This window comes from Hypanus sabinus, chromosome 10 (assembly GCF_030144855.1).
Source record: "Hypanus sabinus isolate sHypSab1 chromosome 10, sHypSab1.hap1, whole genome shotgun sequence".
NCBI lineage: Eukaryota > Metazoa > Chordata > Chondrichthyes > Myliobatiformes > Dasyatidae > Hypanus > Hypanus sabinus.
This window is the reverse complement of record NC_082715.1, coordinates 58,268,972-58,293,545: the sequence shown is the minus strand read 5'-3', so window position 1 is coordinate 58,293,545 and position 24,574 is coordinate 58,268,972. Positions and strand designations below refer to the sequence as shown.

The following is a 24,574-nucleotide window of genomic DNA, read 5'->3' as shown; positions in this document are numbered from 1 at the left end:
CTATACACAGTGTATCCTTGAAAATTTACATCCATCATTTAACCATGACTCGGTGATGGCCACTATGTCATTTCTTTTAAACTGTAGCTGTACATCAAGGTCATCCACTTTATTTCTTATAACTATATAACAATCACAGCACGGAAACAGGCCATCTCAGCCCTCCTAGTCCGTGCCGAACTCTTAATCTTACCTAGTCCCACCTACCCGCACTCAGCCCATAACCCTCCACTCCTTTCCTGTCCATATACCTATCCAATTTTACCTTAAATGACACAACTGAACTGGCCTCTACTACTTCTACAGGAAGCTCATTCCACACAGCTATCATTCTCTGAGTAAAGAACTACCCCCTCGTGTTTCCCTTAAACTTTTGCCCCCTAACTCTCAAATCATGTCCTCTTGTTTGAATCTCCCCTACTTTCAATGGAAACAGCCTATTCACGTCTATCTATCCCTCTCAAAATTTTAAATACCTCGATCAAATCCCCCCTCAACCTTCTACGTTCCAATGAATAGAGACCTAACTTGTTCAACCTTTCCCTGTAACTTAAGTGCTGAAACCCAGGTAACGTCCTAGTAAATCGTCTCTGCACTCTCTCTAATTTATTGATATCTTTCCTATAATTCGGTGACCAGAACTGTACACAATATTCCAAATTTGGCCTTACCAATGCCTTGTACAATTTTAACATTACATCCCAACTTCTGTACTCAATGCTCTAATTTATAAAGGCCAGCGTTCCAAAAGCCTTCTTCACCACCCTATCTACACGAGACTCCACCTTCAGGGAACTATGCACTGTTATTCCTAGATCTCTCTGTTCCACTGCATTCCTCAATGCCCTACCATTTACCCTGTATGTTCTATTTGGAATATTCCTGCCTAAATGTAGAACCTCACACTTCTCAGCATTAAACTCCATCTGCCAATGTTCAGCCCATTCTTCTAACCGGCATAAATCTCCCTGCAAGCTTTGAAAATCCACCTCATTATCCACAACACCTCCTACCTTAGTATCATCGGCATACTTACTAATCCAATTTACCACCCCATCATCCAGATCATTTATATATATTACAAACAACATTGGGCCCAAAACAGATCCCTGAGGCACCCCGCTAGTCACTGGCCTCCATCCCGATAAACAATTATCCACCACTACTCTCTGGCATCTCCCATCTAGCCACTGTTGAATCCATTTTATTACTCCAGCATTAATACCTAACGACTGAACCTTCTTAACTAACCTTCCATGTGGAACTTTGTCAAAGGCCTTGCTGAAGTCCATATATACTACATCCACTGCCTTACCCTCGTCAACATTCTGCGGGCATTTAAGTATAGTACATTTTGATCAGTATCTGTTACTGATTTTGCTATATTTCTATTGCACAGCAAATTATCCTGTCTATTCACCTGCCTGTCCTCCTTGCCATCTTTGCTTCACAGTATCTTTGACTTATTACTATTTTCCTCTTCCTCGACCCTAACACCCTGGTTTACTTCCCCTTGCCTGCTTAGTTTAAACCCTCCCTAACAGCTATATTAAACAATCCCGCCAGGATATTAGTACCTTTAAGTTCAGGTGTATTCCATCATTTCTGTATAAGTCATGCCTCCCCCAAAATAGATCCCAGTGATCTAAGAATTTGAAGCCCTGCCCTCTGCACCAGTTACTTAGCCACACATTCATCTGCTTAATTCTGCTATTCTTACCATCACTGGCACGCGGCTCAGGCAGTAATCCTGAGATTATTACTCTGGAGGTCCGGCATTTCTGTTTTCTTCCTAGCTCCCAGTAATCTTCCTTCAGGACCTCCTCTCTTTTTCTGTCTATGTCATTGGTACCAACATGTACCAATGTTGCTTCTGGTTGCTCGACCTCTCTCCTGAGAATACTCTGGACCCGATCCGAGATGTCCCATACCCTGGCACCAGGGAGGCAACACACCATTCAAGTATTCTTGCCCGGCTCGCAGAATCTCTTGTCTGTTCCCCTCACGATGGAATCCCCTATAATGACAGCATTTCTCCTTGATTTCTTTATCATGGCGCTGGGCAAAGTGCCAGAGTCCCATTCGTTGCAGTCTTCCTCTGTCAGGTCAACCTCTCCAACAGTATCTAAAACTATATATCGATTGCTGAGGGGGACTGTCACAGATGTGCTGTCCACTATCTCTCTATAGGTACTATCGATCACCTCCTCACTTTCTCTAATTAGCTGAAGGTCATCAAGTTGTTGCTCCAGATCCCTCACTCGATTTCCAAGGCGCTTCATCTCATTGCATCTGGAGCAGATGTAATCCTGGGGGAGGCTGGGAGTCTCCCAAGGTCCTCACATTTGGCACTCCAGACACAACACTAATCCAAAATGCATACCTCTAATCCGAATGTTAGCTCTAAATAAACAAACCTGCAACTTTACTGTAGACTCAACAGTCGCAGAAAGCCTCTTCCCGTTTCCGCCTAAGCCCGTTGAGCCGAAGCCCTATCACTCTGTACCCTCTCACTCCGCTGCCCACTGGATATGGCCTCTGATACCATTGTTTTCTTTATGCATTTTTATTTTTCCTTTTGCTATTTTTTAAATTCAAATTTCAAACTGCCTTTATGGTAATATGGTATTCATCTGACATAGCCCCCCATCTCTTCTACTTAACGTTTCAAGTTTAAAACAGCTGGTTTGACAATGGAGTAAATAATTCGAGTGTTTTGTGTTATTGTGTAGAAGATCCTTAACTGGCAATAGATTTTCTCTGATCTAAAAGACTGCATGCAAGAAGCCTCCACCCTGTCTGCAATTTCTCTGAGGATATGCTTCTGTAATTGTATTGACACTTTAACTATAATATTAAACTGAAGTTCATTTTGCTGTTCTTGTTAATGTTTACCAGAGAAGGTACTTTGAAGGGATTTGTGACACTGTTGTAAAATCCACTGTTTAAAAATGTCCTTACATTCTCCAATACTATTTTAAATTAGTGAAAATGTATTGGATTCTTTATTAGATTTAGAAATCCAGCAGGGGGCACTTTCTGACTTTATAAAACCTGTTTATTGACTTGTAGTAGTTGGTTTAATCTGAAATGCACAGGGGCTGTTTTTTTTGTAAAGTGACTATATTCTTACTACATAATTTCAATTTTTGTCTAATTTGTTATAATGATTGTCGAACAAATACTACAAGTAAGTTAAATCTATCTCCCATTGCCTTTGATATTTTTGTCTTTGACATCTCTATTTTCTGCTCAGCTTCTCTCCAATGAAAGAGAGATAATGATCTCAAGTGTTATGAGAACATGCACTCTATAACATTCTAGTGCAATTGAACACCACCACGGTATCACTGAACCACTCCCTAGGTTGAAGCATAATAGATTATTGTATTTTTCTTTTCCTAGGATGAAATCCTGTGCAATGTTTGGAGGCGCTACTTGCAAAAAAGCCAACAAGCTTATACAAACAAACCCATTGCTACTTTCACCAGAAAACAGAGGGTAGGTATGATTGAAGAAATATTGGTGCTATCAGTAAGAAAACTGGCCTGTTTTCAGTATCTGGAAGAAAATGCTATGTCTCAAGTATATTTTAGGACGAGTTGCTGGAGGAATTTAGTGGGTCAGTTAGCATTTGTGGAGGGATTTGGCCAGTCAAACTTTTACATGAAGACGGTTTACCTTAGTCCATTTCCCTCTAGGTAGACAATAAATTGTGTCATAACGAGGTAGATTATGGGATTGAGTCCACCTTATTTTACCAGAGGACAACTTTCTATATTTCCTCCTCATAAGCAGGATCCTAGTGACTCTGTAGTGCACTCTTGCTGTTGCCTCAACACCTTTTCAAGAATGTAGAGTCCAAACTGTATATAGTTCCCATGCTAGCTTTGCTGTGGTTTACACTGATTACTAATCCATCTTGAACACCCTGTCCAAAAGAGCAGAATGATTTATTTCTTTTGTTCATGAGATCTGAGTATTACTTAATAGGGCAATAAATGAAAATCAAGAACATACTCTAGGTGCATTAAAGAAAAAGAGAAATTCTGGAAAACTCAACAGGTGTTGGGACCGATCATCTGAACTGGGAAATGGGAAACTTTTTTCTCTCTCTCTTTTTTCATAGACTGGCCTGCTTAATCTGACTTTGACAGCCATTAGAGAAATTTTCCTTGTTCCAACCATTTCCCACCCCCACCTTTGTGCTACCTGAACCAATCTGCTGTGATGAGGTGCTTCAAATAATTGATTGTGACTGGAATTAACTGAAGAAAACTCTGAACCCCTGGAATTTGCCTTCCACTCAATCTCACTGGCTCTCTAGACTGCTTTGGAGTACTTTGACAACAGCAAAACCACATCAAGCTAGTCCTGCTGAAGGGTTTTGGCCCAAAATGTCGACTGTGCTCTTTTCTTAGATGTTGCCTGGCCTGCTGACTTCCTCCAGCATTTTGTGTGTGTTGCTCGGATTTCGAGCATCTGCAGATTTTCTCTTGTTTGTGATCAAGCTACTGTTTATTGTGGCCTGACGAAGGGTCTCGGCCCGAAACATCGACAGTGCTTCTTCCTATAGATGCTGTCTGGCCTGCTGTGTTCCACCAGCATTTTGTGTGCATTGTTTGAATTTCCAGCATCTGCAGATTTCCTCGTGTTTACTGTTTATTGATTGCAGTTTGGTGTTCATTACAATCAACCCCTCAGTACTAATCAAACTTCTAAACCTGTGCCTCTGTACCTAACCTCTGCAACTGGATCCTGGATTCCTCACTGGGAAACTATAGTCAGTATGAATTGGTAATAACAGCTCCTCTTTGTTGACAATCAACACAGGCGCACCTCAAGCTTGCCTGCTTACTCTAGTGCTTTATTCTGTACAATTCAAGCACCATCTAATAATCTGTAAACCTGTAAATGACACCACTGTTATTGGTAAAAGCTCAGATGGTGGAAAGGATGTGTACAGAAGTGAGATAGAGTGGGATTCATTAACCTCACACTCATTATCAGAAAGACCAAGGAATTGATTGAGACCTTCAGGAAGGGGAAGTTGGTAGAGCATACACCAAGCCCTCATTGAGGGTCAGCAGCTTCAGGTTCTTGTCCAACATCTTAGAGGATTTATCCTGGGCCAGACACATTGGTGCAGTCAAGACAAAGGCACATAAGTGGCTCTACTTTGAGGGCATTTGGTATGTCACCACAGAGACTCTAGCAAATTTCTACAGTTGTATATGCTTGACAGTACTTTGACTGGTATGGAGACTCCAGTGCACAGGATCACTAAAAGCTGCAAAGAATTATAGATTCAGCCAGCCCAATCATGGGCATTACCCTCCCCATCATCAATGACATCTTCAAGAGGCAGTGCCTTTAGAAAGTGGCATCTATCATTAAGGACCCTCAGCATCTGGGACATGCCTTCTTAGTGTTACTGCCATTGGGGAGGATGTACAGGAACCTGAAGGCACAAGCTAATTGACTCAAAAATAGCTTTATCACCTCTGCCATCAGATTTCTAAACAGTCCATGATCACTAAGTTGTTATTCCTTTTTGTATTACTTATTTATAGATTTTTAAATCTTTGCTTCTGCTGGAAAATAACAGATTTGACACCATAAGATATAGGAATGGAATTAGGCCATTTGCCCCATTGAGTCTGTTCCGCTACTTTATCATGGCTGACCTATTTCCCTCTCAGTCCCAATCTCCTGCCTTCACCCCCTATCCCTTGATGCCCTGACTAATCAAGAATCTTAAATGCCTTAAATATACATAATGATTTGGCCTCCAAAGCTGCCTGGGGCAATGAATTCCATAGATTCAGCACTCTCTGGCTAAAGAAATTTCTCCTCCTCTCCATTCTAAAAGGATGTGCCTCTAATCTGAGGCTGTGTCTTCTGGTCTTAGACTCTCCCATCATTGGAAACATCCTCTCCATATCCACTGTATCAAGGCCTTTCAACATTTGATAGGTTTGAGTTAAGTTACCTCACATTCTTCTGATTCCACTGATTATAGGCCCAATTAAGACAATGATAAACCTTAAGGTAACAGTGATCTAACTTCTTAAACTTTGGCATTCTGTTTGTTGAGAATGTCCTCACTGGAAGTTCCAGTATTTTGATTGAATGGAGGTGATGTAGCAGTGTGCTACACGCAGCGCTAAAATAACGACACGGAGTCGGTAAACTGCAGTCAAAGATAACTTTATTCGAACTACACAGCCTTGCTTTTAAGCCTCCCTCAACCCGCCCCCCCGTGGACGCGGATGCTCCAAAAGACACGTACTCACAAACCCCCATAGGCTATCTCCCTTAGCCGGAACACTGGCTAATTGTGAGCCGGTTTGGATGTGCCAGAAAATGGGTCACCACAGTGATATATTTTGATTTGTATCTTTGTGAGAAATTTGGAGGTGAAATATTTCTCTGTTCTTGCTGCACTTGTCTTGCTAGATGGCAAGGTTGCAGGTTATAAAGGAGAAAACTCAATGTGTTGCAGTTCTTTTGTCAACTCTGTTATGTACCCGTGGGTATCTTGTGCCTGTCACATGACCAGGATGTAATTGAGGTTCTGCTGGGCATGATGTAATGGTCTTGTGATGGTGGAGTGACGTAATTTCCCCGCCAGTGAGAGGTCATGTGGTAGTTTTTTTCCAACAGGGTATAAAAGGAGAACCCCTCCCTGTGACACCGGGCAGTTCGTGGTTGAATTCGCCAGTGACTCCATTCCGCTGCGTATTCAATGTTATGATGCAGTTTTGTTTTAAAGTGGAGTTTTACTTTCTGCCTTAAGTCTCAAAGGTTATTGCCGGCAGTTTTGCTACAATACTGCCAGTTCAGTCCAGTTGGAGAATGAAGATTTGTTGAAGTTCAGGAAGCTGGAAGAATCGAAGGAAAGTAGGTGTTGTCAGCTGTAAAGCAGGTTTGACCTTATTAAATCTTCGTACAAGGAGTTAGTAACCTGTGTCTGTGATAACTCCTGCATTTCTGAAAGCAGAAAGAGTTGGACGCAGAATTTCGCCAAGGAAAGGTCAGTGCCTTTAAGCCGTTTTCCTTCAATCGTAATTCCCTCAGCAAAGCATACTTCGGCTGGGATTAGAAGTAACGTCGAGAAAGAGGATTTTATTACTCCAAGGAAAGTCTCTTCTAACTGACTGTGTAAATCATTTTTGGACTTTTTTGCAATACTACTTTAAAGAACTGAGTTCGCATTTCTCACTTTAAGAACTGTTCGAGCTGCCGTATCGCAGACGACTTCCAGTTAAGTTAGCCGTTTGTTTACTTTTGGGGTTTTTTTAGCAGTATTTAATAAATGTTTTATTTGTTACAAAAAAAACCTGTCTCGATTATATATTCATTGTTGCTGGATCATAACAATACTGCACAGTATAGACATGCAGAATGTTCAAGCTGGTGCATTGTGTTTGATAAAGGGAATGGTACATGATCTGATATTGAGGTCCTTGGGTGTTGAAGCTGTACTTATTTGTGTACTGGCCTTGTGAATGGTGAAAATTCTTTGGGAATGGAGAGGTGAACTATTTGCTGCAGACTAATAAGTTCTTGCCTGTTGTTATTAGCACATTATGTATGTGGCAGATCTAGTTAAGTTTGTACCTACAGTTGTATGGTTCGTTTCATAGCTAAGGAAATCAAAATAGGTTTAAACTTTCACGAGGAAATCTGCAGATGCTGGAAATTCAAACAACAACGCACACAAAATGCTGGTGGAATACAGCAGTTCCACCAGCATTTTGTGTGTGTTGTAGGTTTAAACTTTGTTACATTCAGTACATGTGGTACTTTTGACCACAAAATGCAAAATTTGCCATGCAGGCTCTGAAGGTAATTAAGTCGAGGACGTATCCCCAAGGGAACTCCTTGGTAGTCTTATCCATTTGAGTTGCCTTCTTTAATGTTTTGCAGACTTATTAACTCTCCAGTATATCATCTGTTTTTCTCCCATCTTGCACTTTGTTTGATCTGCACTATCCTTTCTCTACAACTGTAACACTCCATTCTGCATTCTGTTTTCTTAATTCAATCCTGATGTATTAAGTATGGCGTAATCTGTCTGGATGGCTTGCAAAACAAAAGTTTTTCCACAGTGACCAATACTATCTGAAGTATGTTTTTAAATCTAAATGCACCATCTCACATTTACTGGCATTACTTTCCATATTCCACTCTTTAGCATATCTTACTGAATCTCCCCTTGTACTTTTTTGACTCTGTGAATTAATCATTATTACATCTATATTGTAATTAGGGTGTTATTCAAAGCTTACCAGACAACTCTATCCCTATATCCAGGTACTTGTATATGAAATTAAATCTGGTTTTAAAACAGAAAACAGTGGCATACAGCCATTTCAGTTAAACCCGCTTCTGTGTTTCGACATTTACTTGTTCCACATAGTTGTGTCACCACCTGAACCACAATTGTTCCTTCAGAGTCGATGATAGTTGCTTCTAGTTGTTTTCTCATTCGATGGTTAGTTCCAAATTTTCTACCACATCTAGTAAGTCAATTTTCTACTGTCATAGTGAATCATGCATAGATTTTACTGCATAATTCTGCTGTTCATATTTAATTTTCACCAATTTACTTTTTTATAAAGCATTTAAATTTTCTGTGGTCGGAACAATTTAAGAAAGAAATCATGGAGCCCATTCAAAGAGAGTTTCAAAGTCAAGAGTGGTACATAGTATCCAAAATGGGATTTTTCTCTCTGTTTACTTGCTTCCTAGTCTAAGCAGACATTTGAAACAAAGATTGAAACAGAAAATAGTAGAGTAATAAGTACTTCATTGAACCAGAGTGGGAAATTATTTTATTATAGCAGCAACATTTAAAAGCACACTTAGCAATAATAATAAATATAATAATAACATTAAGTAATAATATTAACTAATATTAAATGCTGGAAAAGGAGAATCTCAATGGTTTGGGTCTGCGATGCTCTATCAGAATGAGATGTTTCTTTTATTTTCATCCTAGACAACATTTGCTATTAAGCTTAGTGCAGCGATTGGAATTAACAGAAAGCTGAATTGGTTCATTTTTATTCAAGAAAAATGATGAATTCTATTAAAAGTCATGAATAGGAACAAAAATCTGTCTATTGCATGTGCTTTTTGTATAGAAGATGGAGATACTTTTGGATCTGAGTGAATGTGGTGGTGCACACCATATTCCAGTACTTAGATTGTTTTCTTGTTTTGTCTACATGCATGTTTGAACATGACTGAAACAAAATCTGTACCATTCAAAAACGTTGCAGGAGGTTAAGTGAGTTAAGTGCGCTGCTTTGCATTTAAGGAAGCTGCAAGGTGTTGTATAGCAAGCTTTTAGGAAAAAAAAGTGTGGAACACTTGGAATGATATTTTTAAGTGATAATAATCTTGAATATAATACCCACAGGCATTGGAATAGATTTAATCAGATTAATTTGATGCAAACAATTGTAAATGGAGATCCAGATCTATCTTGATGTTGCAGGAACTTTTTGTTTTTCTGTTTCTTAAATTGTCAATTCTTAGTTTGGTCTAATCTTAACCCGAGTATTATACTCAAAATGCATTGAAAAATGAGTAAAATTTTTATCCTTTAATCAAGCATCTTCAAAATTTAATGGAACTAACTGAACCCTAAATCTGTGAATGTGATGCACCAAATGGCTTCTGTATGTTCCTTAATGATTCGGCAGCAGGTTTCCTAAAATACCTTGATTTGCACTTGTGGAGGAGCCTAGGATTGTGAAGACCTGAGTGTGTTCCTTAGAAAAATATAGCCCCAAAATACAATCTTCTGGCTTGATTCATTGCAGGATATTATGTAAGTTATTAGGTGTTTTCGTATATTAATGCACCTGGTCTTGACTCTAAGGCTCTTCCAGAATTATTTATCGGGACGCATTTGTAAGAACTTGATCACTGTCCCTTTATTCAATTTTTCTTGTACATGTGTTTGGTGGGTTCACCTGGTAATGAGCAGTTTCGTTATACAGCAATCTTAGACATAGAAGTTGTTAACATGTTTGCACTATTCTACTGCATGTAAGTTAGCAAAAGGAATGAGTTATACCAGTTTGACTAGTTTTGGATGAATCCAAAAGCTTCTTTTAAGTAGTGATAATTTTCAATCGATGTATCCTTGCACTATAAAATTAAATCTTTTGTCTGTTAAATTAGTTTTTTGTTGAATATACCCATTATTATTTTGAAAAGAAAAACAAAATATTAGGATGAAGTGCAGTAATAATTATGTGTAATTTTGTATAGTAGTTTAACTAACTTGAAAATCTTTCATACACACAATGATTTAAGGATTAAATTAAATGTTTTCTGTACATTAAATATTTATATTGTTAGTAGAATTTTAACTTTGGTTTAAAGTGAAATAGGTTCACATAGGTTGGAGGTGTAGATAGTGTGGGGGGCTGTCAGAGGTTACAGCGGGACATCAATAGGATGTAAAACTGGGCTGAGAAGTGGCAGATGGAGTTCATCTCATAAGTGTGAGGTGATTTATTTTGGTAGGTCAAATATGATGACAGAATACAGTATTAATGGTACGACTCTTGGCAGTGTGGAGGATCAGAGGGATCTTGGGGTCAGAGTTCACAAGACACTCAAAGCTGCTGCGCAGATTGACTCTGTAGTTAAGAAAGCATTTGGTACATTGGACTTCATCAATCATGGGATTGGGAAAGGTAATGTTGCAGCTATACAGGACGCTGATCAGACCCCACTTGGAGTACTGTGCTCAGTTCTGGTCACCTCACTATAGGAAGGATGTGGAAACCATAGAAAGGGTGCAGAGGAGATTTACAAGGATGTTGTCTGAATTGGGGAGCATACCTTATGAGAATAGGTTGAGTGAACTCGGCCTTTTCTCCTTGGAGCGAGGGAGGCTGAGAGGTGACCTGACAGAGGTGTATAAGATGATGAAAGGCATTGTTCATGTGGGTAGTCAGAGGCTTTTTCCCAGGGTTGAAATGGCTAACATGAGAAGGCACAGTTTTCAGGTGCTTGGAAGCAGGTACAGAGGAGATATCAGGGGTAAGTTTTTTATGCAGAGAGTGGTGAGTGCCTGGAATGGGCTCCCGGCAATGTTGGTGGAGGTGGATACGATGGGGTCTTTTAAAAGACTCCTGGGCAGGTACATGAAGTTCAGAAAAGTAGAGGACTATGAGTTACCCGGTTTTTTCTAAGGTAAGGACATGTTCGGCACAGCTTTGTGGGCTGAAGGGCCTGTATTGTGCTGTAGGTTTTCTATGTTTCTAAATTCCATATATTTGTGTGTTTTCAGATACTATTCTTGTTACCTTTTTGAAGCCAGGTTTCTATTTCAGGATTAATGTAAATTTGGTCAGTTTGTATATTGCATTCCTGCACTCTGTAGCATATACAACATTTGATGAAGGTGTTACCATACTGGTGTCTGGATAATTCCCTACTCATTAATTCCTATAAATTCTCAGTATAATGGAGACTGAGACAAACCTCTGAATGTAAATGCCAGTTTCTTAAATAATGTTTATCAGAAACCTGTTTCACGTTTAGCAGAAATACTTTTACTGGCAGTTGGCAAGTGTTGTATTGTGGCCAAATGAGGAAGTCCACATTTTAAATGACTTTGATTAGTTCCTTCAGTAACAATATCTCTGGTAGCTCAAAAGGCATTGTCAGAATCATCTGAATCAGGTTTATTATCACCGGCATGTGTTGTGAAATTTGTTAACTTAGCAGCAGCAGTACAATGCAATACATAATATTAGAACAATAATAATAATAAACAAGTAAATCAATTACAGTATACATTTATTGATAGATTCAAAATTGTGCAAAAAACAGTGTATTAAAAAAGTGAGGTAGTGTTCAGGGGTTCAATGTCCATTTAGGAATCGGATGGCAGAGGGGAAGATGCTGTTCCTGAATCACTGAGTGTGTGTCTTCAGGCTTCTATACCTCCTACCTGATGGTAACAGTGAGAGAAGGGTATGCTCTGGATGCTGGAGGTCCTTAATAATGGGTGCTGCCTTTCTGTGATCCCGCTCCTTGTAGATGTCCTGGGTAGTTTGTAGGCGGGCATCCAAGATGGAGCTGACTAAATTTACAACCCAGCTGTTCAAGCTGGTGAAGGACTTCTGCAATTCCTGTTTTTTACATTCGTTTTTGTTATAACATTTGGAACTGTGCAAAAAATGTGGGTTAGTTGCAGTAAAAATTACCTACACTGTAAAAAGTGCCAAATCTGTGAGACGTTGGCTTTTTTATGTATGTTGGGTTTGGAAAAAACAAAGCTTCATTAATATTTTCCCAAATTTTAATCGCAACTGCAACTGAGAATGTTGTGACAACTATCAGTAGAATGTTTCTTTAAGATCATTTTCAGAAGTTAATTGTGGTAAGACTGATCATGAGAACATTTTATGAAAGATGAAAAGTCACCCCTTGATTTTTCCCCATACCTAATTCATTTTCAAATATAAATGGGCAGTGTTCTGTCCCAATATGTCACTTAATTCTAATGGTTTTTATTTCTGTGAATCTGTAGTTGGGATAGCTGTTACCGAACTGTGATATGTGTGTCTCTACGTTTCAAATTTCATACCTAGTCAACAGTGAATTACAATGCACAGAACTGAGAGGCTGCAACTACTTTTTTATATCCTTTCGAGTACACCAGCCGTAGCAGACATATCAATTGCAACTTTATCTGAATAAGTCCACTAACTTTCACTTGTGTTACTTTAAAATTTTATTTAATAATGTTTTAAATTTAAGTAATGGTAGTTTTCATGAATTGTTTAATTATATTTAGTTGCTGTTTTCTCATTGTTTCTAAATGTCCATGATTATCAGAGGCATTTAGAAATAGTGGAAAATGTTGTATGATAGCACAAACTGCCAGGGTACATTTGAGAAGGTCTAAAATCAAGGCCCTTGTTTCCACAACTTGTGTGCTACTCCACCTCATCTGCAAAGTTGGCAGCACTATCAGGTGACCTTCCTGTGGGTGGAGTACAAGATGTGATCAACCCATCAGTTTTCCCAAAGGCAAGCATAGCAAGTTAATAGGGTTTTTTTCATCCTAATAATGTAATAACAGGAAAAAGTTGAAAGTAATCAGCAGATTAGGCAACAGAAAGGAAATCAGTTAATATAACTTTGAATGGATTGAACATATTACAAAAGTTGGGATGTTTTTCTCAAATCTGGATATGAATTTAATTGCAAATTGACAAGGGTGAATTGCGTATCAAAATTATCTGGAACCAAGTTGGTGTTAAATGGTGAAACTGTGTATTTAATTCAATGCAATCATAGTGATGTATTATTAAAAAAGATCTACAACGATGAGCTTATTAATTTTACTTACATTGCCTGAGCAAACTCCTGAAATTAAATTATTTCCTTAAACAATTTTCTCTTTTCTCTTACCTTGCTATTTCCATCTTTATACAGAATTCAGAAGTAAATTCTAGCTCATCTGGATTTGACACTGAGACAGATATATTATCCTTGCATGGATGCCCTTCATTGCTTGAAAGTAATTCTGAATGTACCTCTCTAAACAACAGTACTGATGTATCCAGAAATGCATTTTTATCAGGTATAAGCATGTTTTGATAACATTTTACTGTTTCTAAGTTACACTATATAATCATTTGAGATGATGTTTTTGTTACTTACCCATATTAATTCCTATTAAAATATGTTGCTATCCACTCCTATTTCCACAATGTTGTTATGTCCTGGGGTCAAGTAGATAGATTGGTTGACATTGCTCACTACTGAACTTATTTTAAATGCACACTTTGAAATAGCCAAAAATTTAGAAAGGCATGGTTCCATTAGACAGACACAGCATGGATTCAGAAAGGGCAGGTCCTGTTTGACAAACTTACTGCAGTTCTTTGAGGACATAATGAGTGCAGTGGGTGGAGGGGAACAGGTAAATGTCATATGCTTGGATTTCCAGAAGGCATTCGATAAGGTGCCGCACAAGAGACTGATACTGATAAGATACTGATACTGAAATAAGATACTGATGCATGGAGTTGGAGCTAGTGTATCGGCATGGATAGTGGATTGGTTAACCAATAGAAGGCAGAGAGTTGGTATAAATGGGTGTTTCTCCAGTTGGCAGTCAGTGGTGAGTGGGGTGCCGCAGGGGTCGGTGCTGGGCCTGCAGCTGTTTTCCATTTACATTGATGATTTGGAAGAGGGGACTGAGTGTAGCGTAGCAAAATTTGCTGATGACACTAAACTGAGTGGAAAAGCAAATTTTACAGTGGATATGGAGAGTCTGCAGAGGGATATAGATAAGTTAACTGAGTGGGCCAAGGTCTGGCAGACGGAATACAACGTTGGTAAATGCAAGATCATCCACTTCAGAAGGAATAATAGAAGAGCAGATTATTATGGTGAAAAATTGCAGCATGCTGTTGTGCAGAGGAACCTGTAAGTGCTTGTTCATGAATCGCAAAAAGTTGGCTTGCAGGTCCAACAGGTTATTAAGAAAGCAAACGGAATGTTATCCTTCAATGCTAGAGGGATTGAATTCAAGAGCAGAGAGGTCATGCTGCAACCATACAGGGTACTGGTGAGGCTGCACCTGGAGTACTGTGTGCAGTTCTGGTCTCCATACTTGAGGAAGGACATACTGGCTTTGGAGGCAGTGCAGAGGAGGTTTACCAGGTTGATTCTGGGGATGAAGGGGTTAACCTGTGAGGAGAGATTGAGTTGCCTGGGACTATACTCCCTGAGATTCAGAAGAATGAGAGGGGATCTTATAGAAACATACAAAATTTTGAAAGGGATAGATAAGATTGAAGTAGGAAAGTTGTTTGCATTGGTAGGTGAGACTACAATGAGGGGGCATTGCCTCAAGATTCAGGGGAGAAGATTTAGGATGGAGATTAGGAGAAATTGTTTTTCCCAGAGAATGGTGAATCTGTGGAATTCTATGCCCAGGTAAGCAGTTGAGGCTTCTTCACTAAATATATTCAAGAAACCGTTAGATAGGTATTTACATAGTGAGGGAATTAAGGGTTATGGGGAAAAGGCAGGTAAACTGAGTTTACAGACAGATCAGCCATGATCTTATTGAATGGCAGGGCTGGCTCGATGGGCCGGATGGCCTACTCGTGCTCCTATTTCTTGTGTTCTTATGTTGATCCTTCTGAAATTGATTTGGAGATTTTTTTCTTTGTTCCATAAAGTGGTATCTTGTGAGAGTAAAATTAGGGCTGTACCACTCACTCATTTCTTGATAAAGAAAGTAACAGTTGGCTGTCATGCCCTAAATTTTGCCTTGATTTTAAACTTTTAAAAATATTCAAAAACTTTAAAATCCTTAAATTTTTAAACTTAGAAAAACTTGGAAAATAAAATCCAAATTTACAAGCCATAAGGTAGGTGTAAAACAATTGTCTTAAAATATTATAGTTTTAAATAAAAAAACATGTAAGAGTATTTCAAAATTAGCTATTATTGTGGTCTCTCACAGTCTCTAGCATTATAAATTCCCATGATCTTCCAATTAAAATCTATGAGAATTGATTTGTTTGTGATTCCTTAAATCTGGTACTGATTATTTAAGTTCTTTCTCTATTCCGAGGGCAATTAGCCCAAGTTCTCACTCTCTTGATCTCTGTGTGTTCAATCACCAAGCTGATTTTGGAAAAATCAGTGTTGCTTGGAGGATCTTGTAGAATTATTCACAGCAATATCTAGATGTCCTTGTTTGAACAAATGTATTCCAGTCATGGAGTTAGGTTTGTGAAATACTGATAGTGAATGCTTTAGTAACCTTGGTCATGAAACAAATTGTGAAAGGAAAGAAAATGGGGGTATTTTATGTTTTCAGAAAAGTACATAAATATTACAATTCTTTTCTTTGTTAGAGGATGATACATCATCTGTACGATCAGGATCTGTTGATGGTAGCCTATATCTACGTGCTGCACGTCGTAAAAGGTTATTGATGTCTATGCCAATGACACTAGCATTTTGTTACTTGGGACTGCTTTGGCTCAGAGAAGCAATTACTCTTGCAGATCTCCTACGGTAAGGCAATGGCACTTTAATACTGTTAGGGAAATGCAATTGTGTTTCATCTGAATTGCTTTTGTAAGATCCCATAAGTCTAATTGCCTTTTGCAAACGTGTGAATTTCCAGGTCAGAAAGAAGCAGCATAAAATTAATGCTTTGACTTTTGTATAATCTGATAATTAGAAGTGTGGAGGTCACACTCAAAAAGAAAACTCTCCTGCAAAGAAAATAGCTCTGTTTACAAATGCAGTTTCCTCTATTAACTGCAGTGTATAATTCATTAATCTCACACACTCTTAACTTTGACAATGCTGGACTAACAGCGTTTCAAGAGTATTTGATGTTGTTCTGATGAATGAGTCACTTCTTTAGATGTCGCATGGTAAGTTCCCAGTTATCCCAGGATGTGTAAAGGAAGCAATGGGAAACAAAACCAGAACACCAATGGGTGGAAAGGAAATCAAGGAATTGGTACCCAGTGAGCAAGATACTGAATCACTGGGATTTCTGAATTGTCAGATAGCAGATTATCTTTTTATTCTTGTATTAATGGGGCTACATCAATAGCAAATCTTGGTGGAGAAACTATTTCCTATGAATTTTGTCACCTCCCACTTTGGATCCTTGCCAGATATGAACATCTAAAAGACTTGCTGGTTATGTCCTAATTCATACCATTCTGTGTGTTTGTCTTGCTGTGCTTGACAATTATACCAAATTAAATAATGCCTTGATTTCAAAATGTTTATTCCTGTTTTCAAGTCAGATGGTTAGTCAAGGCTAGGTCCCTATTTTATTCATCAAACTATTGGGTGTAAACCACAATTCCATCGAGCTAAATGTAGAGACTGTTCTCCTTTTGAGAGCTGACACGAGTCAGTGCCTGAAAATTACCCAAACTTGGTATTTTGTCACAGGGTCTCCAAGGTATCTCACCCAAAGTGATTGGAAGTCATTTTATTACTACCATTGACTGCATTGTTCAATGCTTAATATGAAGCACCTTGTAGTGTTTCACAAGAAAAATGCTACTGTACAGGAGCAAATTTGTTTTCTGGCATTTAATTTGATTATAGAGTTTCCTCTTTGGGGAATATTGGCATTATGGAAGTCTAAATTTTCCAGCTGTACCTACATTTTGTGACAGGATTTGGTAATATTTTGACTTCCTGATTTGTAAATAGTGATTAATGATTCAGAACTGAATTTTGGTAGTTGGAAATTGGGGAAGGAAAAAGTTTGACCTTTTTAAGAAGCTGGGAGACTTTGGCCCATAATTTTAAAGCAACTTGGTGTGCCAATGAAATTAGCATTTTGTTAGGGGAATGCAACTTCTATGCCATTCTGAAATTCAGTTTAAACTTTTATATTTTTTAATACGCATTTTTTTTTAAATAATAGGTTTGTCTCAGAGCTACATATACCATATATAAATACCTTCCAGTATTTTCCTGAAGAGATGAAACTTTATGGACCAGACATTCGTATCTTTCAAGTGCAGGTAAAGATGTACATCTTCCTAAATTGAAAGAAATATGCTGTCAATACTAAAGTAATTTTGTGAAAGTAGATCACAACATTATATCATTTACCAACTTGGTGCGTTGCCTTGTGATGATGTCAATTATTCTTACTACTAGAAGGTGTAGAATTTCCATTTCCTTGTTTTGCATGTAATTCATAGGTTTGCTCTAACCAGGCTGAGCAGTACTACAAGATATGGTAAATGGTGCAATAGTCATCCACCAAAAGCACATCTAGTATACAACTGAGGGGTCTTTAGGGACAACAGTTGCTCTTTTAAGAATTCAAAGAATTTTGTGTTTGAATTACATAGTTCCAAAAATGTGTGAGGATATTTTGAAATAAATTATATTGGATTTGTTCAAATTGAGGAGATGTCCCCTCTGTTACTCATGGACCAATTAAAGAAAATACAAATGAATATATGGACTGACATCTGCATGACGGTGTAATATGGATTGGAGTTTGATGGAAATTTGTGTCTGATGTACTTGACTATTTTATGGGCTGATTTTATTATTATTATTGATGGTCTTTAATGTGCTCTTGTAAAAGACTCAGTGTGATCCCATACATGAGCAAATGTCCTGTACTTTGTTTCTCATTCTGTTAGCTGAAAAGAATGCTGCTTGTTTCTGTGCTTCCTGTCTCTGCCTGACATTTTTCCCCACTTAGGTCACAGGTGAAATCTTGTTGAGTGTACTTAATTATTATTTTTGAATATATTTTGTGAGGATATTGTGATTTTAAGAAGAAGTAGAAAGGTTTCACACCAACAATTCTTGGGATATTATAATAGCTTCTCAGAGGAACATAGAACATAAAAAAACCTACTGCACAATACAGGCCCTTTGGCCCACAAAACTGTGCCGAACATGTCCTTACCTTAGAAATTACCCAGGGTTATCCATAGCCCTCTATTTTTCTGAGCTCCATGTACCTGTCCAGGAGTCTTTTAAAAGACCCTATCGTATCCACCGTCGCCAGCAGCCTATTCCACACACTCACCACACTCTGCATTTTAAAAAAAAACTTACCCCTGACATCTCCTCTGTACCTCCTTTGAAGAACATTAAAACGGTGCCCTCTCGTGCTAGCCATTTCAGTCCTAGGAAAAAGCCTCTGACTATCCACATGATCAATACCTGACATCATTATGTACACCTCTATCAGGTTACCTCTCATCTTCCGTCACTCCAAGGGGAAAAGGCCAAGTTCACTCAACCTATTCTCATAAGGCGTGCTCCCCAATCTAGGCAACATCTTTGTAAATCTCCTCTGCATCCTTTCTATAGTTTCCACATCCTTTCTGCAGTGAGGTGACCAGGACTGAACACAGTACTCCAAGTGGGGTCTAACTAAGGTCTTATATAGCTGTAACTTTACCTCTCGGCTCTTAAACTCAATCCCACGATTGATGAAGGCCAATGCACCATATGCTTTCTTAGCCACAGAGTCAATCCGCGCAGTAGCTTTGAGTGTCCTATGGACTCGTAGCCCAAGATCCCTCTGATCCTCCACATTGCCAAGAGTCTTACCATTAATACTATATTCTGCCATCATATTTGACCTACCAACCTGAACCACCTCACACTTATCTGGGTTGAACTTCATCTGCCACTTCTCAGCCCAGTTTTGCTTCCTATCAATGTCCCACTGTAACCTCTGACAGCCCTTCACACTATCCACAACACCTCCAACCTTTGTGTCATCAGCAGATTTACTAACCCATCCCTCCACTTCCTCAGCCAGGTCATTTATTAAAATCATGTAAGGAAAGAGTCCCAGGACAGATCCCTGAGGCACACAACTGGTCACTGACCTCTATGCAGAATATGACCCCTCTATAACCACTCTTTGCCTTTTGTGGGCAAGCCAATTCTGGATCCACAAAGCAAGGTCCCCTTGGATCCCATCCCTCCTTACTTCCTCAATAAGCCTTGCATGGGGTACCTTATCAAATGCCTTGCTGAAATCCATATAAACTACATTTACTGCTCTTCCTTCATCAATGTATTTAGTCACATCCTCAAAAAATTCAATCAGGCTCGTAAGGCACGACCTGTCTTAGACAGAGCCATGCTGACTATTCTTAATCATATTATACCTCTTCAAATGTTCATAAATCTTGCCTCTCAGGATCTTTTTCATCAACCTACCATCCACTGAAGTAAGACTAACTGGTCTATGATTTCCTGGGCTATCTCTACTCCCTTTCTTGAATAATGTAACAACATCCGCAACCTTCCAATCCTCCAGAACCTCTCCCGTCCCCATTGATGATGCATAGGTCATTGCCAGAGGTTCAGCAATCTCCTCCCTTGCTTCACACAGTAGCCTGGGGTACATCCCATCTGGTCCCAGTGACTTTCCAACTTGATGCTTTCCAAAAGCTCCAGCACATCCTCTTTCTTAATATTTACATTCTCCTTCCACTTGAGTTTCTGTGTGGATTTCTTTGTGCAATTAGAACAATAGTATGTCTCCTTGTCGTTGAAGAGAAATCCATTTTTTGTTTTCATAATGCATCCTTTCTACAGTACAGTGCAAAAAGTCTTAGGCACATGCAAAGAAATTTTGTAAAGCAGAGATGCTTTAAAAATAATGAAACAAAACATTTCTAAATATCAAAATATTCCTCCACAAGACTAGTAAACAGTAAAAAACATGCACAGGTCTTCTGCAGACTTTGGATGTCTCACTTCCTTCTGTCTCTCCAGGTAATCCCAGATACCTTGATGATGTTGAGATCAGGGATCTGGAAGCCATACAATCTTTTGCAGAACTCCTCATTCTTCTTTTCACAGATAGTCTTTATGACCTTTACTATGTGTTTGGGGTTGTTGTCCTGCTGCAAAAATAAAGTTTAGACTGATCAGACACCTCCCTGGTGATATTGCGCGATGGATGAGAATCTGCTTGTACTTCTCAGCACTGAGGCCTCCATTGATTCTGACCGCATCACCAACTCCATTTGGAAAAACGTGACCCCAAACCTATAGGGAACCTGCACCGTTTTCACTGTTGGCTGCAGACTCTCATCCATGTAGCGCTCTCCAGCTCTTCTATTGATAATCTGCATCCTGTTACAAATTTTAACTCGTCAGTTCAGGGCACTTGCTACCATTGTTCAGCACCCTAGTCCTTGTTTTACGTGTAGGTGAGTCTCTTGGCTTTGTTTCCACTTCGGAGGAATGGCTTTTTGGCAACAACTGTTCCTTTAAGAGCACTTAGGACAAGAATTCTCCAGACTGTAGAGGGGTGTACTTGAGTTCCAGCAGTTTCTGTGAATTCAGAGCTGTTAGCAGTGCTGGACTTCTTCCGATTTAGAAGGGACAGAAGTTTGATGTGTCCCTTGTCTGCTGCACTCAGTTTCCATGGCCAGCTGTTTCCATGTATCTCTTACTGTATTTCTGGTCCTCAACCTCCCCCGTTTCTTTGTGTTTCTTCAGAGCAGCACACCTGTCTTTTGTAAAATTTCTGCATGGAAGAGACCTTCCTGATGCAGGATGGCCGCCTTTTGTCTTGTTGCTATACTCACTCTTGTCATAGTATAAGAATTGATGATCTGAAGATTAAACTGTCAAATCTGCCATACCCTCACCTTTTGGTTGTCCTTCACCAAGTTTGCTTCCTTCTACACCACTGCCTCATTTCAGTTTCAGTTAATCAGGTTAGTTCATACAACTCATTATGTTATTGATCTTCAGCACCTGTTCGTTACCTTTGTTTCATCATGCACTGGGCTATGTATCTACAAGATAATCAAGTTTTTATTTGAAAAGTGACCTATTACCTTATATGTTGTGTCTTTAAAGTGATACAAAAATTCTCTAACATTTAAATTTTTGGAAAATAATTGTCTGGAAATCTAAAAAATCTGGAATGCCTAAGACTTTTGCGCAGTACTCTGTTTTTCCCAGAATGCTTTTTAAAACATCTTATTTTCTATAAATATTGAATTCTTTATTTAATTAATGCTCCAATGCCATACTTAAGTTTGCTGACATCACCACTGTTGTTGGCTGAATCAAAAGTGCTGACAAATCAGCATATAGGAGGGAGACTGAAAATCTGTTGAGTGATGCCACAACAATTACCTCTCACTAATGTCAGCAAAATCAAAAAGCTGATTATTGACTATAGGAGGAGGAAACTGGAGATCCATAGGCCAGTCCTCATCTGGGGATCAGAGGCGGAGAGGGTCAGCAACTTTAAATTTCTCGGAGTTAGCATTTCAGAGGATCTGTCCTGGGTCCAGTATATAACTGCCATTACAAAGAAGGCATTGCAGTGCCTCTTCACAAAGATTCAGCATGTCATCTAAAGCTTTGACAAACCTCTATAGAAGTGCAGTGGAGAGTGCACTGGTTGCATAATGGCCTGATATGGAAATATGCTCTTCATTGGAAAAGCCTACAAAAAATAGTGGATACAACCCAGTCCATCAAGGGTGAAGCCCTTCCCACCATTGAGCCCTGTCGCAGGAAAGCAGAATCCATCATCACGGACCCCCATCATCCAGGCCATGTTCTGTTCTCGCTGCTGCCATCAGGAAGGAAGTACAGGAGCCTCAGGTCCCACTCCACCAGGTTCAGGAACAGTTATCTCCTGTCTACCATCAAGCTTCTGAACCAGAAAGGATAACTTCACTCATCTTCGCTCACTCCAACACTGGATTGATTCCACAACCTATGGACTCACTGTTAAGGACTCCACAACTCATGTTCTCAATATTTAGTGCTTATTTATGTATTACCATTATCTTTCTCTCTCTTTTTGTATTTGCACAGCTTGTTGTTTGTTCATATTTGTTTTGTGCATTATTTCATTGATTCCATTGTGTTTTTTTGTATTTACTGTGAATGCCCACAAGAAAATGATTCTCAGGTAGTATATGGTGACATATATGTACTATGATGATATATTTTCTTTGAACTTTGAGAATGTGACACAATATCTGTATACGTACCAATGGACCACTAAATAAAGTTCCAATTGTAATTCATAGTCTATGTTATTTAACTGTTTTCAGCAAAGGCAGCGATGCATGAATACAGTATAAAAATACGTTTGTTCACGGTGCTCCCTAGCTCGCATGCTAAAACACGAGAATATCAGAGCAGAAGTAGGCCACTTGACCCCTCAAATCTGCCTCATTATTCAATATAATCATGGATGATCTACCATAGGCCTTAAATCCTCCTCTGTGCTATAGTACCCAGTTGCCTTGTTCTTCAAAACTATACCAACCTGCCCTTTAAGTACTTCTAATGCTCAGGACAGAGAATTCCAGAGATTCAGTACTCTCAGCGAGGAGAAATTTCATACATATATTGGCATTAGATGACCATGTTTTTGTGTTCAAGATTCTGCTTCTAGTGAAAGCATCTCAACTGGAAGTTGAGCCTCCTGTTGGGCCTCCTTAGGTTCTTGTGTGTTTCAGTAAGATTTAATTCTTCTAACTAAGGTTAGTGAGAAAGAAACTTCAGTGTTTCTGATTACATAAGAGCATAAGAAGTAGGAGCAAGACTACCATCTGGCCCGTTGAGCCTGCTCCGCCATTCAATAAGGTCATGGCTGATCTGGCCATGAACTCATCTCCACCTACTTGCCCTTTCCCCAAAATCCTTAATTCCTCTAATGTGCAAAAAAATCCTACTATGATTATGATTTACCTTTTGTAAGTGTTGCCTTAGAACAAGTTGATACTCCATTATGATATACCTTCTTGTTTCATAATACCCTTCATGCAAGTGCTGGTGCCTGCCAGATTATTTCGTTGTCCAAGTAAGGGGCTGCGGAAATATGAATATCATCCATGCCAAGACATGCATCAGTGGCTGCCATCTAATCCATTTTTTGGCTCAAAAACACCAGTACCAGCAGGAATATTACTACCTGAAGATCAATCATGAATGTTCAAAAACTCCACAAAGCTGCCTTTTGTCTGACAGTGCTACACAAACAACCTGTCAATTCCCAGACAATATGACCACAAAGCCTCCAGAGCTTGAGCTGCTCTGAAGTTTGCTATAATTGGCACCTGCCAGGAGATTCTTGATTTTTATGACAAGGCCAACCAAGAGCGATTGGAAAAGAATTAACTGGAAACATAAGGTGATCCTTCACTGGAAGCTTTGCTTTTCCAGGGAAAAGGAAAGATGGAGAATGGAGCAGGTGGTTCTGTAAATTGTCAACCGCCATGATATGTGGGTGGTTCAACACTAAAAAAAAAGTCAAACTACTGTGAGCCGGAAACTGAGGGAATTAAGAAACAGCATAGGATTTAACAGATGATGGAAGGTACACCTAAAAGATATTCTCCACTATGATGCTGTTCATGAGCAGTTTATCTGGGTCAGAACTCCTGACCAAGAACAAGCAGGGAAGGACATATCCAAGCTCAGAAATAACAAGACCTTGGTGGTAGATGGCATCTACACTGAAATGCTAAAACTTGGTGGTGAAGGATTTCAGTCACAAACTCATTGCCTCATTGACCCATCTGGAAGATGGAGGGCAATTTAGTGAATATGTGGGCTGCAGGAACTATGAGGAGAGGGGAGTCCATAGGGAATTCCATGGCTAACTCCTTGTCCATCACTCGCCGTGGTCATTGAAGAGAAGGTCCTTGAATGACTATGGATTCCTCCCATCCAGAGGCACTTTAGAGATGATCTTCACTGGCAGCCTGTTCCAAAAAAAAACATCAAGCAGCAACATCTTTTCACCTCATCAGTCAATTGAGACTTTGAGCATCTTCCTCAAATTAAGTTATTCATAGAAACTCATCTTGGGTTTTCTCCATGCAGGTTTGCAAGTCATTAACAAATGAATAGACAACAGAACCACTGTTAGTGAATTCTGGTGCCAAACAAGTCTGTATCACTGTCACAACATATTTCTTCAATTGTCCTTGTGGCAATGTTTGATCTTGCTTTTGACAAATTTCCCACAGGAGTAGAGCTAATCTTC

The 24,574-nt window shown here is 39.2% G+C and overlaps 1 protein-coding gene across 2 annotated transcripts in view; it reads left to right on the top strand.

The window, feature by feature from the left end:
• The window catches only part of taf1b (TATA box binding protein (Tbp)-associated factor, RNA polymerase I, B), a 115,235-nt gene that overhangs the window by 38,572 nt on the left and 52,089 nt on the right, over window positions 1-24,574 (top strand). For both annotated transcript variants that reach the window (XR_009514331.1, XM_059981905.1), the window contains exons 5-8: window positions 3,406-3,501; window positions 13,480-13,627; window positions 15,924-16,086; window positions 17,474-17,573. Coding sequence is in view for 1 of the 2 variants with exons in the window: in XM_059981905.1 (XP_059837888.1) it covers window positions 3,406-3,501; window positions 13,480-13,627; window positions 15,924-16,086; window positions 17,474-17,573 (507 nt within the window). In the remaining variant the exon portion in view is untranslated. The remainder of the gene's footprint in view (window positions 1-3,405; window positions 3,502-13,479; window positions 13,628-15,923; window positions 16,087-17,473; window positions 17,574-24,574) is intronic.